At 37.7% G+C, this 17,244-nt stretch overlaps 1 protein-coding gene across 4 annotated transcripts in view; it reads right to left on the bottom strand.

The window, feature by feature from the left end:
* YAP1 (Yes1 associated transcriptional regulator) overlaps positions 1-17,244 on the bottom strand; it is a 92,937-nt gene that overhangs the window by 25,087 nt on the left and 50,606 nt on the right. For 3 of the 4 annotated variants that reach the window (XM_075417893.1, XM_075417899.1, XM_075417906.1), the window contains exon 4: positions 10,550-10,663. The exons of the other annotated variant lie outside the window; for it this stretch is intronic. In XM_075417893.1, the coding sequence (XP_075274008.1) occupies positions 10,550-10,663 (114 nt within the window). The remainder of the gene's footprint in view (positions 1-10,549; positions 10,664-17,244) is intronic. 4 annotated transcript variants of the gene reach the window in all.

Here is a 17,244-nt window from a genome sequence, read left to right as displayed (position 1 = left end):
GAAGGTTCATATTCCCCCAGACACTGTTAAGCACCAACAGCTGTCCTGCAAGGATGTGAGCAGTGAACTGTAACTACAGGCTCCAGGATGTCCACTGGGCAATCTCTGCTGGAAGACTGACAGCAATTAGACTACCTGCATTTACTAAACTCGAGCGAAGCTGAAGCTAAAGAGAGCAATGCAAGAAGAAAGGCAGCCTACCCAGCAGCTCTAGACAAGCTAGACATGATATTAATGAAGTGGGGAATATATGTCCTCCTTTCTCTTTTTACTCAGAATCCTGCTGAGTCTGGAACCAGGACCATGCCTTTTGCTTTTTATACCTTACCCTCTTCCACCTTAAAAGCAGACAATGAAGGGATTAGCACGGGACAACAGAAAACAACAGCCTTCTGCTGTTACCTAATTCTGCAACTCAAGCAGAAGCCTGTGCCACCCTTCAGAAGTTCCAGGATTACAAACCCTGTTATTAAACAAGATAGAAGGTCAATTAGAGTGGAAAGTAAAGAGGGACAAAGGTTAGAAAATTACAATCACCTGAAAGAAGCACATCTAAGTAAAAAGCAATCTAGCTTGTAAAAATTCAGAACCCAAAGCTGAAGAATGTCAGTTTTCCTTAGGTTAAAAAGGCCACCTTCACAGTCTAGTCTCTAATTCTGTAATCGTGGTTTCAGCATCCCTGCCTCACGCAGTTCACAGCCAAGTCATGTTAAAGATAACCTCATATAAATTTAACAGTTTCTAACCTTAGTTAAACACTAAGTGCAATATCACTTCAACATGTTATGAATTTATTTTTCCTGCATGCACCATACAAGGATTACTTCCCTAGATCTCTTTTCCACCAATATGCAGCTTTGGAAATACTTTCCCTCTCTTGCTAAGTTCCTGGTATTTTATATACCTGTATCTTTCTGACAGCTGCTTTCATTATCCCTGTTCTCTCTTATTACAGTTTGCTCCATTCTTCCCATCTACTAACTTAGCAATTACAACTGTAAGAAACAAATCATGTTTGTCTGATGTTTTCCATTTTATTCCATCATCCTAGAGCCCTGAAATGCCTTCTAATGTCCATTTTGAAAGTAATGTTTAACTAAATGTTTATCTAAAACGGGAATATCATAAGATATCGAGACTTCACTGTGTACTTCACATTCATCAATAAGTATTGGGGGAAATTTAATTATATGATTTGATAACTATACAAAAACTGAACCTAAAAATCTAGTTTTCAAGTTCTTATTCAGGAATCAATTAAAGGGATTTTCCTGAGCATTTTATTATTTCAGGAATGCAAGTGCAAAAGACTTCGACAAGACTTTAAACTGTCCTCAGAACAGACCATAGAGATGTTTTTCAGATCAGGAACTACTTTTACCTGTGAAATTAAACTAAAAGTTTGGACATTAAAAGAAGACATTCGTAACTGAGTTTTATTGACTTAACAACATACCCAGCTGAAGAACCAGTGGGAAAAAACCCAACAGAAATAACAATGAATGATTTTCAGCCATCTTGGCTGATTACACAAGTGTGCTATCTTCAAGGAAAACAGAAGAATGCAATTTGCTACAATTTCCAATGCAATATTCCAATGCAATATTTAATGAAAAGAGGGAAAACACATCTTGTTTCAAGTGACAGGAAAAAACAAAGGGGGTTAAAGTGGGGGTATTTTTATTGTTGGGGTGGGTTTTTTTGTTTGTTTTGTGCATGGTTTTTTTTTCTAATTCCCAATTCTCCCTTACTCCCTTACTTACTGAGGACACCACTGCAGAAATCTGCACTCTGAAGGGTATGCTTATCAATGGGATCTCAGATAAGCACATTTTATTTTTTCCACACCTCACAGGTTTGTGATGATCCTGAGACACACAGCTCTTTTTAAGTGCTTTGAATTCAAAGGCAAAGAGCTTCATTTATCTATTAGAAAGGGACTTCTCAGTTTTCTGATGCATCCTGTTCCTTACCTTCCATGGGTATGGAAAGCATTTAAACAAGGGGCTCTGCACCCACACAGTGGAGGCTGCAAAGACCTCACAGGCAGAGAAGGAACAAACAAGTCTTTGTTTCTAGAAGAGGGGGATTTGAGGGAGGAGGAGGAGGGGCAGACAAGCTAAAAAACACGGGAAACTTCAGACAATAAAAAAGATCTTGCCATCCTATAATATGGCTTAACTTCACAATCTGCAGAATTCAGTCTATTGTAATAGCTGCAATATGGTTCTGAGAACAGAGAATTAGTGGTCTTCAAGTGTTACACATTAAATGTTCTACCGTCAACAGCAAAATGCCTGTTCTGTACTGTAGCAGGTACTACTTGACAGTTACTGAAAAAAGTTTAGACTGCTGTCTACATCCTTAATGCAGAAAAATAAGACCCCAAAAACACAAACCAAGAGAGAGAAACAATTACCAGCCATTGGTGCTAGAGAGAAAAGGCCACCAGATTGTTAAGGACTCAAACACAAAAGGCTAATTATCTCCCAAGACCCTAGCCCAATTCAGAGCCCACGTCCCAGGGCACCGACGGACTGCGGTAACACAGTACCTTTCCCCGATGCAGAATTACACGCAAAGCTTGCTGTAGAGCACCCTTAATGATTAACAGACACAGCTGAACGTTTGATGGTTTTTCTTTTGTATTTATCGTTTCACCCTGCAAAACTAAAACTAATTTCAATCTGAAAAGTTAAAGATGTTACTTATTTGAACAAACAACAACAAAGGCTCAGGATCTGAGCATACTGTAACTTACAGTTCTTAATAACAAGAATCAATGTTTCACTAAGGGAACTGAAAAAGAATACTTGTCTCCTTCAGCTTCAGTTGGAAACTAGAGAGTTTCTGTGCATCATTTTTGGTTATGGCCAGGTTTTTGAACAGCGCTAGTTTGCAGCACCAACAAAGGCAAAAATCCTATTTGATTAAATTGAAAGAGCTGTGAAAGGCGAAAAAAAAAAAATCACCACCAGGATTTGAAAGAATGAGTCTCGGAAGTAATAAAAACTTAATCCAAGTGGCTTTTTTTTGAGAGACTTGGTACAACAATTTGTTGTTTAATCAGGATACAAGTCATGTTTCTGGATTACTTACTTTCTCATGCATTGCCATATTTCTTTAAGGAAATCCCAGGTTGCAGTTTCATAATGCTGCTGATATAAAGCAACTTAGAAATTAACACAATAAAATATTCCATTGTTTTCAGTCTCTGTTAATCTGAGAATTGTGGAGCTTAGAGTGAGGGGGGAACCTGAAACAGACTGGTCTCCAGGCTCATTTTACCATCTGAAGTGTACAGACAAATCTTAGCATCTTAGGTCAAAAGAAATATTCACACACTCCTGAGCTGGACTCTTGGTTAAAACAAGATACATCCAGCGAAAATACTATCTATTACAGAATCGCGTCCAAACTACAGATTGAGTACTCTGCATTTATCAATCACTCATATTCATAACAAATTAATGTTTTTCTTTTTGTTATTCTATCACTACAGCACCTGCTGATTAAAACAATATAAATTAAACTGTACTGTGTTTTCTTTGATAAAGCTGCCATTGTTTTCAAAAGTATTTCTGAATCCTAAAATACAGAGGTGCAACAGCTGGATGGACTGACCACCACTAAGGCTCTACAGCGTCCACACACAGACTCTTAACACACTGGTAATCTAACTGGAGCAAAATGCTGATGCAGTTCACAGATCTAACTTTTTTCCCCACAGAAGTCAACAGAAATATTTAGAAAGCACTTTCACTCCGTGTATGCCAGTTTCAGTAGAACTGAAATATTCTGGCCAGCCAGAAAAGCTAAGATTCAGCAGTAAGGTAAATAGCTGTAAGAAACTTCTGCTCAGTGTATGCATATAAAACAAAACATATTGCATTCTTTAAAATGAAATCAATTTTAAGAGAAATGTAAACAATTTAAAAAATACTTTACTTTCTTTTTAAATCTTCATACAGAATGGAACTGTTAAAGTATTAGTACTACAGAAGAACTATGTAGGACGTGCTGCACAGGACAGATTATGAGCAGAAACCTCAACTAATGTCATCTAAGTTTAAATTGTGTGTATGAAACAGTGAGGACTACAGACAGTGCAGAACTCTAAGCTCATGAAGGCCCCACGTCCGTCCACTGAATACCTGGCAAAGTATTTTTAATCAAAGCTAGTCCGCATTTCAGACCACAGTTTAACCAACAAAGAGTCTACATAAGGGTATTAGCTGCAAACAGTTTCACTGCTTAATCCCACATAATACTTCCTCTGTTAATTAGGCCAAAACATAAGATTCCGTATAATTTCTTATAAAATAATATGACAATGTTTTTTTTTTTTAATGCAGGTTTACTTCAGCGTACTTGAGGGGAATAAACCCTAAATATATGCATGTGCACATTGGCATCTTTTTTTTAAAATTTGTCATAAACAAATTAGAAATGATCAAACAGGAATTACAAAATCCAGTAAGAACTACTGTAATAAAAAAAAATAAAATCTACAGTATGCTGTCAAGAAACAGCAAAATTGTTTTTTGTATGTAAGAAATTGAAATCATGTTTCAACATGATTGAATTCAAGGAAGAAAAAAATCTGACGCTTCTTTGAGTTTTAGATTATAAATGATTAGATATAGAGTATATAATTATTGTGTGTATATATATTAGATTACAGATAATGAACGATGTGTTCAAAACTATGCACCTTCAATTTTCAACATAGTATGCTCATCAACAGAGATGTGCAAACTGCAGTATTAGAAGGATATGGTGGAAAAAATTACCTGCTAGGAGTGCAGTTTTCTGTCAGTCATAGCTGTTCTAGCACAACACTGGAAGCATGGATTATTTTTACTGGCATAAAGACACCATTACCAACAAATCTCCTTTCTCAAACAAGATGAAACTATTCTGAAAACAAAATAAAACCCCGAACAGGTAAAATTTATATAAATTTATATAAACGTACTGCCCTGACAAATCCTTAATAAAAGTATATGTGTATGTGTTCCCTTTCTATTAGTATACAAATATTCTACATAAAGTAGATAACTGCATCCTTACACAATACTTGTGGACAGATGTAATGATTTCTTCAGTGCACTCTGTTCAGTAATGAGGCCTAAATACATTCTGCTTTCAAACAAAACAAGATGTAACGTTGAACAAATAATAAGCATTTTTGTCCCTACCATAAAAGGCAGCATCCCCTATTACAATGGGATGCTTACCACTGAAATTGTTATCTGCCTCCGCAGATGGGCAATGAGCTCTCTTTGACACAAGTCTCTGGTTCACTGAAAACTGATGCTGCTCCATCTCTACACATTCTCTGACACACATACCAAAATACAGAAGTCTTTTCCCCATCGTTAAGTGGTCTGCTGAAAATGTTCTTCTGGAAAAACAGAGACAGGGAAGTGAAAAATCTAATACCAACAGACCTTTCAGGTGAGTCAAATCCACTTGGTTTTAGAGACCGTGTAAAGAGAATATACCATTGCATTTCAGTTCAAAACCAACTGTGGGTCACACTCTACTCTCATGCAAAAATGGAAGCCTGATCTGGAACTTACAAAAAATCTGAAAAATCACTGTGACCAGACATAAGGTCTGGGCTTTGTTTTTTTTTTTTTTTTTAATCAAAGGAAAAAAAAAAAAAAAAAAAAAAAAAAAAAAAGAGTTCTCTAGTCTAGGGTTCTAGTTCTATTTTGACCACAAATCCAACTCTAGCAAGGCTCCTACAAACTAATTTGTAGAAACACATATTGAACAAAGTGCTAGACAGGTAAGGGATAAGAAAGCAACAAGTGTGGAACACTTCATTTTAATTTTCGGTACTTAAAAACTAGCAGATGCTCTGAAGCTCAAGCTTTTAAGTGCATTTCAAGTTTGTTGTGTTGTTTTTTTTTTAAATGGAAATGATAAATACACATTTCAGTGAAATCTGCAGGTGCATTTTACTTCCATATTTCTGAACAAGCCCTTTTCATTGCTTCAAAGGTATAATGTTCTTACATTACAAAAAAAGGAAGCAGAAAATCCTGATGTGCATTCTCTCTATACTCCTACTGTTATCGTCACTTTTATTCCTTTTCCTACTTGTGTAGTTCAAGCAGCTACTGCACACAGACCCCTACGGCACTTTCCATAATGACATTAAACACTGTCTTGTCTTGCCTTCTCCCTCATCCAAAATTCACACGGAACTTAAAAAAACATTAACAATCTCTATGTGGGACTGACAAAAATAAAGTCATGGCAATGAATCTGAGATCACATCTTCTGCTTCATACGCCATATGGCAGCTCCAACATTTGAAAGAAGAGAAGGAAAAAGACCGGGCATGTGTATGATCACTAGTAACAAACCTATAAAACTGAAGTCTGGAATGAAATAATATGAAAATTGAAACAGTATCTTGTTGTACTCCAACTCCTGCAGACTTGTCTGACTACTCTAATGGAGTACTACCATTGAAACAGACGACTTACACTAACCCAGTAGAGAGACAGAAATCTGCTGCAAGTTTCTAGTATTCTCCCACTTAAAGTTCACTGTCCTGTCTTTGAATTCAACAAATTAAATATCCTCAAAAGACAAATTATTTTAAGTTGCATTTCAGAAATAAGTCCTATCATCTGCAAACTTTAATAACAGTTAAAACCCCTTTGATGGTATTTGATACAAAAGCCTATTCGTTGAAACTTGTAGCAATAAAGTTGAATGATTCCAAACTTCAACTGGTTCTAGGAAATTTAGTTTTATAGAAAAAGCACATGTTCTTCTATTTCACAAACTCCAGCCACTCAGAATGCAGAGCTGACCTGCTTCCTACCCAGATGTTCTTTGACTATCAGGAAAGCATATTAACTTATCCGGAAGGCTTAAGAAAAAGTAGGATCTGTGAAGAATGACCAATGGAGAACAGCAGAAGTAAATAAAAGACAAAACAGTCAAAAACACAAGCTCAACCTGACAGTCCAATTCTCTTAAACAAGTAACGTTCTAAAAACCACAAAAAAGTAACTTCAAGCTCCTTACTATGAGGCCTGCAAAGGCACTACTAAGAAGGTAGGACAGCATGTTTGTACCAGATGCTCCACTAGACAATCCTGCTGACACAGGCCTAAGGACCCTCCCCTCCCATCCCCACTCCTTTGATCCCATGTCATCTTTTACAATCGCCGGTGCTTGGCATGAGAAGACCCTTCTCTCATACTTAGTTCTTTCCTAGATTTTAAAGTTTGTGTATTCTCCTAACACAAAGCTATTCTGAAGTCAAATACATAGATTTAGAGGATCAACATCTGAGCCACAGTGAGACGTCACTGCCATTTAAGTGGTGTATCTGAAGACCTCAAACCCACTTCTAAGATATTACATCTGAGTCTTGGAACAAACTTCTTACCTTCAACTTGGAGCACTCAGGTTTTAGACCCAGCCTACTCCACAGCCAGCTATTCTAACAGGGACTTTTATCTGATACATTAGTCTTAAAAGCCTGCTCCAAGAAAGAATCCAGATGAACTGCATCCTTTTTTTTTTTTTCTTGTTAAAAAGTATGAATGCAATACCCAAACTGCCCTTACCAAGTAAGTCAGTAGGTGTGTCTGCCTAAAACAACTTCTTCAAACTTATGCTCCTTCCTCTCTCTTTTCTAGCCATGTTAGTGGAAAGATCCCAGCACTACTTAAACAAACAAAAAAGGAGGTACATGCACACCTACTAGAGAAAATAGACTAACGCAAAGCTTCCATCTGATGAGGAACATACAGAGCCATAAGGGCTGTCTCCCTGGAAGCTGCGAATTCAGAAGCAGTAAGGGCAGAGACTCTTCAAATCTTCTGTTTCTGAATACTGCAACAGATGAGTATGTTTGCACATACCATTCAACAGCTTTATCATTTTCAGTGGTTCTTCAGACTGGTGAAAACGTCAGTATCAAGGAAGACATGAATTTCTCCTTCATTTTCAATCAACAGTATTACTGTGAGAATCAAAAGCTTCAACATTACAAAGACCAATTCACCTAGGATTGCTTCTGAAAGTGTTAGTAGTCAAAAAATTGTGAAGAACCATTAGTGAAAACTAAGCCCTTACATTAAAGCACAGCAATAGAAAAGAGTATGGGGGGAAAAAACCCAACAGGATTTTCAACCTACATTAAGCACAGAAAGGTAAACTTCTGAGTCACTCACATGCTATTTAGGGTCACAGCACATATTTTTTGAGGATCTCCACACGATAAATAAATGCAAGACTCAGTAAGTTAGCTCTGTCAAACAGATTTTTTCTTCTTTACTGGAATGACTTAAGGAGGTCACAAGCGAGAACGCAACAGGAATGAGATTTTGTATTTTCTTGGCTCAAATGATAAAAACATAAACCACAATACAATGTGTACAAGTTAGGATTTCAAGGAAAACTCCTTCAGTCAAGCTCAGCAGCAGCTAGCAGCTTGTCTCTATTTGCCGTCACTCTAGATCAGAAGAGCCCACATGCTTTTTTTTTCCTTTCCTGCCCCTTTCAGTTACACTTGAGCTCTTTGACTGAAAAGGTCTGGAACAGATTAAAAGTCCGACCACAAAATAAAGAGCCTTGGCATGTGCTCAAGCCTGTCTGGGATACACATACGCAGTGGGCCCAAAAAGGGAAGCTATGCAGCAAGAAACCCTTATGCAGTCTTTTGGACATTTCTAACGTCTTTCAGTTTAACTGCACAGCCTTAACATTTGATGGAGTTTCAGTATGCACAAGACAAGCAGATTTTGCCCTCACAGTTAGACCATACTATCTACAGGAGTACAAAACAGTTCTGAGAAACAAGATTCATCTCACTCACGACCTCTGTCAATTAAAGCCTTTTCCACACTCCTTTTTAATTCCAGCTCATCAATGGAAACTATGAAGTAATACAAAGAAAAGAAAAATATATAACCTGCAAGATTACTCAATAAATATAATTGACCTGCCTCTTTTAACTGCAAAACGAAACACGGATTTTCAAAATGACTGCTTCCTTTTCAGCCTTATTCACATATTAAGTAATTGTGAAGTTGCAAATTACCCACACGCTCCTCTTGCAACACGCAAACAGGTCTGCAACTCTGGCTGGTGTTAAGGCCAGCATGGACATTTGCCAAAGCTGACAACCTTCAATATACGCCCCACCTTTGGGCTCAAGTTGCACAGTGGTTCAACCTGTCTTAAACTGGTGAGCAGTTTATAAACAAAGTGTGACAAGCTGGTGTTCCCGATAAGAACAAACGGATGTTTAAAGTGAGCACTCAAAGCCTACAAAACAAAAAAGCTGAAATTTCTAACAGCCGTTTCAGAAAAACAGAACAGGAACTGTTGAGTTTTGCAGCTCTGTGTTTATATGGCATTCATGGAGTTAATGCCTCTCCCAAAAGGGGCCCACAGTTGTTGTTAGGTCAACCCCTGTAAAGCTTCAAAGGCTTTGTATCCCCTCAGCCTGACCTACTCAGTGATCTGCACACTGTTTTCATTTAGTTGCACCGAGTCCAAAACTAAAGCCTGAAAACCACAATGATCTCTTCTTTTTTTTACCCCTACTGTTTTTTCCATGGCTCCAGAAAAATAACTAAGATCCAAAGGAGCTGAAAATAGTAAGTTACTGGGAAAACAAATCAAGGGCAAATTAATACAGCTAATGAAGCTTACATGCACAAGTCATGGCTGTATACAAAAACTCAAGTTGTGATACCATCTTCAGTACATCAGAACAATCCCTCGGACAATCTCACAAACTAGTTTAGAGTCTCTTACTGCTATATGCTATTGCTATTCATAGTCATCAGTGCAAATATTTTATTTAAATGCGTGCATCTCTGCTTTTCATACAGATCAAAAACATTACAAAAAATGAGATATCGGTTCTATTTTGTTCAATTTTTATGCCTAGACCTTGTGATCCCTAATGTACTATTTCTATTTCCAATATTACACAGTCTTTACTCCACAAAAAATTATTAAAGTGGAAACAACAAAACTAATAATTTCTCTCCATATTGTTTAAAACAAAGTTTTGTCATATCATCACTGTGACAAGCTGGAATTATAAGCTGGTATATGTTTCAAGTGTATGTAAACAGCATAAATTGTTATTTGACAATGCCCTCTTTAGAATAGCGCAAAGGAAAGTAAATAATTGTTTGGGAATGCAAAAATTCCTCTGTGGTAAAGTTTTGCAATTTTAAAGGGAAGAGTGAGCTTGGCTGAAATTGTTTCTAGGTAAGTAATTTCTGAATGCCACCGATTTTGGGAATGGTATAAATCATATGGCAAAATCCCAACCCCTAGCATTAGAAACTTTGGTGACATACACTCCTACCGGATATATGCTAATCCTTTCTATCTTTTTTCTTTTTTTTAATAATGATTTAAATAAGGTCTCTATATTTTAAATTAAAATATATTTTAATTGTACTATAAAAAGTTTTAAAAATATGTCTGCAAAATTAAAGCTGAGTGAACTGAAGTGAATCAAAAATTCTGAAGTGAGATGAACTTTTACCAAAGCGTGGGTCAAGCCTTGGGTCTAGCCAAGATGTGGTCTTGTTCTTATGGTTTATGTAGTAAATTTCTCCATCCTGGGTCATAGCTTGTTCCCATCCATCGGGGAGTGGGCCTGCAATATAGAAGGAAGGAGTTGATGGCGGGCTCTTGTTTGCTTCAGCTGAAATTGATCTAAAAAAATTCCAACATTTTACATATATAACAGTACATGAAACAGAATAGTTTCAAGCTCATGTTTAACATTACTGGGATAAGGGCAAAGAAGTGGCAGGTGGGAAATCAAAGAACAGAAAGCACTTCTATCATTTTGATTTAGGATTTGGAGTTTAATTTTATAACTTGTTTCCATCCTTCCGTGTGCTTTTGTAACTTCCTTTTGCTATAGCACTATAGTACAAAACCAGCAATAAGTCAAGCCTGCCAGAATGAAACCAGCATGAGCACCAGGAAAAAGAATAAGCATAGAGATATTCTACCTTTCATGGGAAAGTTCATCTAGCAATTAAGGCGCAGCAGCAGCAGCAAGGTAACACTGACGAGCTCCTGAAATACTCCTCTATCTTTCACACACAATTGAAAAAGAGAGACAAAACCAAATTTCCCTTTACCTCATACCACAACCTGCTGTGAAAGCGTTAAAGGCTTAAGCAAGCAAAAACACAAACCTGACGAATGGGAGGCAAACAAGCAACGAAAAAGTAAAGGTAGGAAGACACCAGGAGCAGACAAAGACACAATGCTACGAATAGCAGTGCTACGCCTCTGCAAGCAGGCTGGCACAGGCAGGGAAACCCACAGTTAGGAAATGGTAAAAGGGAGGTAGATGGTGGTGTTCTGGAGTCCAGAGCTAATGCCTGAACACAGAGTCTTGCGGTGTGTTCGCCGTGCGATCCAAATAGCGGCTTTCGAGCAAACCACATTTCATCACTATACAGTTCAGAAACCACCGAATCCCAGCTCTGTATGATCATGTATGTTCAGCTGCATTTTGCTTAGACTGAAAGCTATGCTTAAAGTCACATCCATCTCATCTCATCTGGCAGGTGCTTTACAAATCTATGTCTTATACTTACATAGATACGGGCTTGTAAAAATAACTAAATTAGATACAGGAGGATCTTGCCTGTATTTCTTTAGATTTAAGTACAATCCTAAGATGCTGCAGCAAAAGATCCACTACAAATGTTAAGAATGTAAAAGCAATTACAATAAGACCTGCTGCAGGAAGCCATCATATTTCAACCTTTTCTTCCACTCCTCCTCAGTGTTACACAGTAATACATTAGGAAAAGCCAAGTTTAACAGCCAGGTGGACTAACAGACCTTTAAGTATGCACAAGCACTATAATTTCATACGAGATTCACATCTACACACAAAAAACGTGTGTATCTGATAAATGCCTGAAGTACCTACTATATCCACATTCAAAGTACATTGTCTAAAGCAGGAGGGGGAATACATTTGTTTGCTAATCTCAAAAGCTGTTCATGGAAAAATGTCAAGAAAAGTATAATAGTCATTTGATTGCATTCCAGCAATATTCCAAGGCATAACCAGGACACGAACTTCGTACTGTGGTCTTTGAAGAACCCCCACAAACTCCATTTCTAATTTAAACTCTTTCATTTTGGCTCAGAAAACCATGCTTTTCTCTAGCAACCTCACTACTCCACCATTAGAGCTACAGGTTTTCGAGTGAGGAAAAACACTGATCTAACCATTGGACATTTCCTTCCCACCCTTGACACTCACAAATGCAGCATACAGGTAACAAGAGTACCTCAGCTTTTATCAGAGGCTAGTGAACAGAACAGGCAAGAAAGAGTGACAACACTGCAAACATTCATAAATCCTAACATATTCACGGTATAACAGGACACCAATGCAGAACTGAAAGCTGAAGTGCAAAGAACCCTGTACTTGTTGCCATACCCAAAGACTAGCCAGCTAATCGGTGGGATGTTGTTTATAAAACTGGGGCACAGGAGCACAGTGACATGCCCCACATCATCCAAGTGTAGAACCAGAAATGTTCCTTGACCGCTAAGCCAACACCCTAGCCTTGTGGGCAGACCTTCTCATTACCATTCTCCTCAGAGTCCTCCTAAGCCACACATCCCTCGGAGATGAAACTCAGCAAGAAATTCTCTTTTGAACTGCAAAGCCAAAAAACCCAGCTGGCTTTAGGAGAAACAGAACTAGCCTTGGGGTGTCAGTCCTGCTGAACTTTAAGGAAATCATATACTGGTCCAGCATGTTCCCTTGTAGTAAATAAGAACAAAATGCCTTTGAAGCAGGACGCCAGGAGCTGATCAGTCCACCTACCTGGTGAAAGAATACTGCTTATTAGATTTAGTGATCTGATGAGTACTAGCTTACTAGAGACAAACCTGGGCAAGGTTCTCTTTCTAAATAAAATGCACAACTGTGGACAGGACGGGAAAGGTCTGTCTGCTCACCTGGCTGTCACAGTAGCAAGTCTTCCTTGCTAAGTGTCATTGATGGCTGCAGAAACAGAACTTTTATCTCTAGAAACTTTTGGCATTAATCATGGTCTTCCCTGGCCAGTGAAGGAACTCGTGTGTTTCTGCTGTGATCCCTACATAGTGAAATGGTAGTTCAGATATTGATTAGTACTGCTTTATGTAATTCCTATTTGGTTTTGCGAGCAGTTGTGAAACCAGAAGACTGTCAAGTCCAATTCTGTAACCGGCTGCCTGACTAACTCTGTGTTAGAGGCAAGTACTGGAGGAAAAAATGGAAAACCATAGTGAAGAACAGAACACACATTCACTCTGAGCATCTAGGAAAATTCCTGTGCAATTACATGCCCCTCTTCCCCCAAAAGGTTCAATAGCAACAGAATGCCCAGTATTAGCTTATGTTTTTAAGCAACTTAAGTAATATAAGCTCTATATTACTGCTCATCAGACCTTCTCACTAAAATTCCCGTAGTTACTGTAGCCCACGCTGTACAAAAAACAGTCATGCTGGGCCCAACCAAAAGTTCATTTAGTCCAGGCACCCAGCCTGGCATGATACACAGATCTCACTGCTGAAAGCAGCCCGCTTAGTCACTGTCAGGCTCTATAAGCTTTTAAACAAAGCACTGAATACACACATAGACCCCCAAAATATAGTGGCTATGAGTAGTCACTTGGCCACCAAGTACCTCAGGTGATTTCTTGGGCGAAATTCTGTCTACTTACTAGGTGCCAAAGGATCTCTCTTTCAAGTACTTTTCCAGTCTGCCCTTGAACCTTTGTAAACATTTAGCACCAACACCATCCTTGTGACACAGTCTCTTACTTGTTCTGCTTCATGCCTCATAGGTCAACTGAATACAATCACAACCATAAGCTCACCATTCTATGACATTATTTGCACAGCGAGAAACAACCCTTCTGGGAACTCATAATTTACTGTGGTACTTCTAAAGACAAGGATATCCAAAAATTAGATTCCAATTTCCAAACGTAAGCCATCCTTACAGAACTACTGATAAGGCATACCTCTGCAACTAAATAATTACATAATGCCGTGACTTAACATAAATACACGCAATTTTAAAAGTCTGTGTGCGTATTTCTGGTGCATGTCTCCATTTTTGGTGAGTTTTCACTTTCTCAATATGCCATTTTTGCCATGAAACGCAGAGTCTTGAAGGCAAAGCAGAGCTCACCGCTGGCAGATGGAAAGCAGCAGAAAGAGTAACAAAAGCAAAAATGTAGCATAGATTCAAGCTATGCTGGAATACAAAGTAAATCTTACAAGTCCCCACAGTTTCTGATTAAAAATTGCAAAATGAATGTAAATAAAGCTGTATTTTATCACCAGGTTAATGCATATTAGAGGGCATTTGTATCTAGATATTAAACGAATATGCATGGACAACCTAGGAACTGGATACAAATACAAACACTGATCTCTAAGAACCTTCCTAACCTTTCTTTGTGAAAGCTCGTATTTTTCCCTTCAATCACTGTCACTGCAATTCCAAAACTTTTAAAAGTGATATCAAAGTCTACAAAATTTACCTGAAGTCCACCTTTATTCTGTCAAATCAGTAAAACTTACAAAAATACACTATTAAAAAAAAGAAGCATTTTTTGCAGATGAAGAAAGAAAGGAGCATTACTGTCATGCAGATACTTAGAAACTGGAGTTTCACAACAGATCACACGTAGCGTTGACTGTACACAAAGCAGAATTTGTAGTATGACTGGTTACACAGAAGAGAATTCTGCAACTGAAGTGAGCAAGAACCTAAAAGAAGAGCTAGAACTTGTTTTAGTTACTAGCATATTCCTCCCTATCCTCCAGCTTCCCAAGGAGAGGGAAAAAACCCTCAAGAGTTATGAAATCAAGCGTCCATTTTCCTACCAACTTTTAACGTGGCACTACAGCCTTACCCCAAGAGGCATAGGAATTGCACCAGGTCTACAAACTTTCACCAGGAAGCCCAATTCAAAACTGCAATGTAAGAGAGAAGACAAAACAGGACAAAGACAACTAATCTGCTCCAAAGCTAACCCAGAGCTAATGCCTATGCACAAGCAGAAGAGACTGAAGTAAGCAGTGCTGTCAAGCATGATTCAGGAAGTAAAAGTATCTGAAGAATGGAAGTATATAAATACAATTACTACCCTATCTCTGTTACATCCACTGTCACTGTATAGGAAACAGGCATGTTTACTTTCAAATTTATAACTTTACCTCAAATAGGAGAGGTTTCTCAGAAGAACAACGTACCATTATTACTACTTTTTTTTTCTTTTAATTTTTAAAATCAAGAAGGAACATACTTTTTCCTGTAACACCTTTAGGGGAAAAATGGTTAGAAACACACACAAAATCAGAATAGTCAAGACTAATTTTTATATACATGTTGCATATTTACAAGTAACGGGCTTGTTTTCTATTATTGATGTGAAGATGCAATCCTACTTCACAGAAGATTAACCAACAAATACCTTCTAAGCGAGTACTGTGTTTCTCTGCATACATATGGCCCAAACCATTTGATTACACACAGCAAGATAAAGTTCAGTAAGAATGAGACAAAAAAAAAAAAAAAAAAAAAATCTAAGAACCAAAACAGGCAGGAAAAAAATTCCTCATTTTTCACACACCGATGCCCTCCTGTAAAGGATGTATGCTTACCTACAGTCCTGAAATAGTTCATTCACAAAATCATGTCGGGAACAGATGAAGCTAGTTCAGAAGCCTATTCATTTCCTTAAAGAAATATAACTTGCAGCAAGATACCTGGATTCTCCTCCAGTCTCAGCTGCCTCAAGAGGTGGATTTCTTAAGAAAAACAATGTAAAAATCTCAATATCATGCTAGCCTACATCTTCCCTGCTTTTATTTTAAACACTCTGTTGACTTGCCTTCGTCCTTATCACAACTTTTGGTTTTCCTTTCTTCCCATTTTCCATGAGCTCCACTTGTCCTATTCATCCAGGACAGACAACAGGTTTATCTTCAACACGCAGACAGCAGGTTTCTGAGCTGTGTTCTCTCTCTCCCTGTTCAGTTTGTTTTCTTAATTCTAGCTAATGGCTAGAATTCTAATTCTGGCTAAATGGCTAAAGATCTAATGGCTTTCAAGACAGCTCCTAAAAAATCTTCTCCCACATTTTACTAGAGCAACTTTACTCACAAATGCCTATTGCAGTCTGTACTTAAATCTACTAAAACTTGGACAGTAACTTCTGATTAAAGGCTACAATCAATGAGCACTATACAAGGATGAACCGTACAGAAAGGAAAACATTCTCCCTTGTGGCATTTCAGCTATTTTTTTTTGCAAGTCAGTGACCTCCAGCTGTCACAATACGTACACTTGGTTCTTCCCAGTTATCTTTCACAAAAGGCTCTCAAAGCACTAGGGCATGTTTCATTGCCAGCAATATTTCATAACAGGAAACTTCTGTCTTAATTTTCTCATCTTTATTTCCAGTTCTTGAGGATGAATATACAAATTAGAACATTAAGTAGTCTTCTATTTATGACGTTAGCACTCAGATTTAAGTTCCACTGCGCTGAAGTGGCACACAGTTACTTCATTTTTCCACTTCTTTCAAAGATTCTTTATGAGGCCACCAAGGAAGCGTAAGTTACTTTTTTACTACTGAGTTTGTGGTAACAGAACCAGCTGTTAGCGACTTTAGTAAAAACAAATATGCAGTCATAATTTGTAGTACAGAAAGATTTGCCAAATCAGTTATCAGAAACAGAATCATATCCAATAAATGCAGGTTCAGTACTATTTAATTAAAAACAGACTTTTGTTAAATGCAAGTAAGTTCAGGGTAAGCAGGAGCATCCAAAGAGCCAGTTCCAAGTCACACTACCTCAACTGATATAAGCTTAAAAAAAGCAATGCCATGAAAACACATATCTCAATATACACAGAAGTTGCACTTCATCAAATTCAGAGCACAGGGGGATAAAAGAAAAACTCTACAAGATTTTCAGTTCATATTCAATACAGTATCACCTGTGAAATTAAAAATAAATTTTCAATGAAATTATATTCAAGTAAGTGCTTTCTCAAGTCACAGGACAACTCACTTAAATGTCTCAACTTGTATTTATTGCATGAGCAACAGTATCTATGCAGGATCACTTGCTCACACTTGTATCAGTCAATTACATGTAAACTCTTGATTTTCTTTTAGAAATAA

The sequence above is a fragment of the Opisthocomus hoazin genome, chromosome 1 (assembly GCF_030867145.1).
Source record: "Opisthocomus hoazin isolate bOpiHoa1 chromosome 1, bOpiHoa1.hap1, whole genome shotgun sequence".
Taxonomy (NCBI): domain Eukaryota; kingdom Metazoa; phylum Chordata; class Aves; order Opisthocomiformes; family Opisthocomidae; genus Opisthocomus; species Opisthocomus hoazin.
Note: the sequence above shows the minus strand (reverse complement) of the source record. Positions and strands in the feature narration are given on the sequence as shown.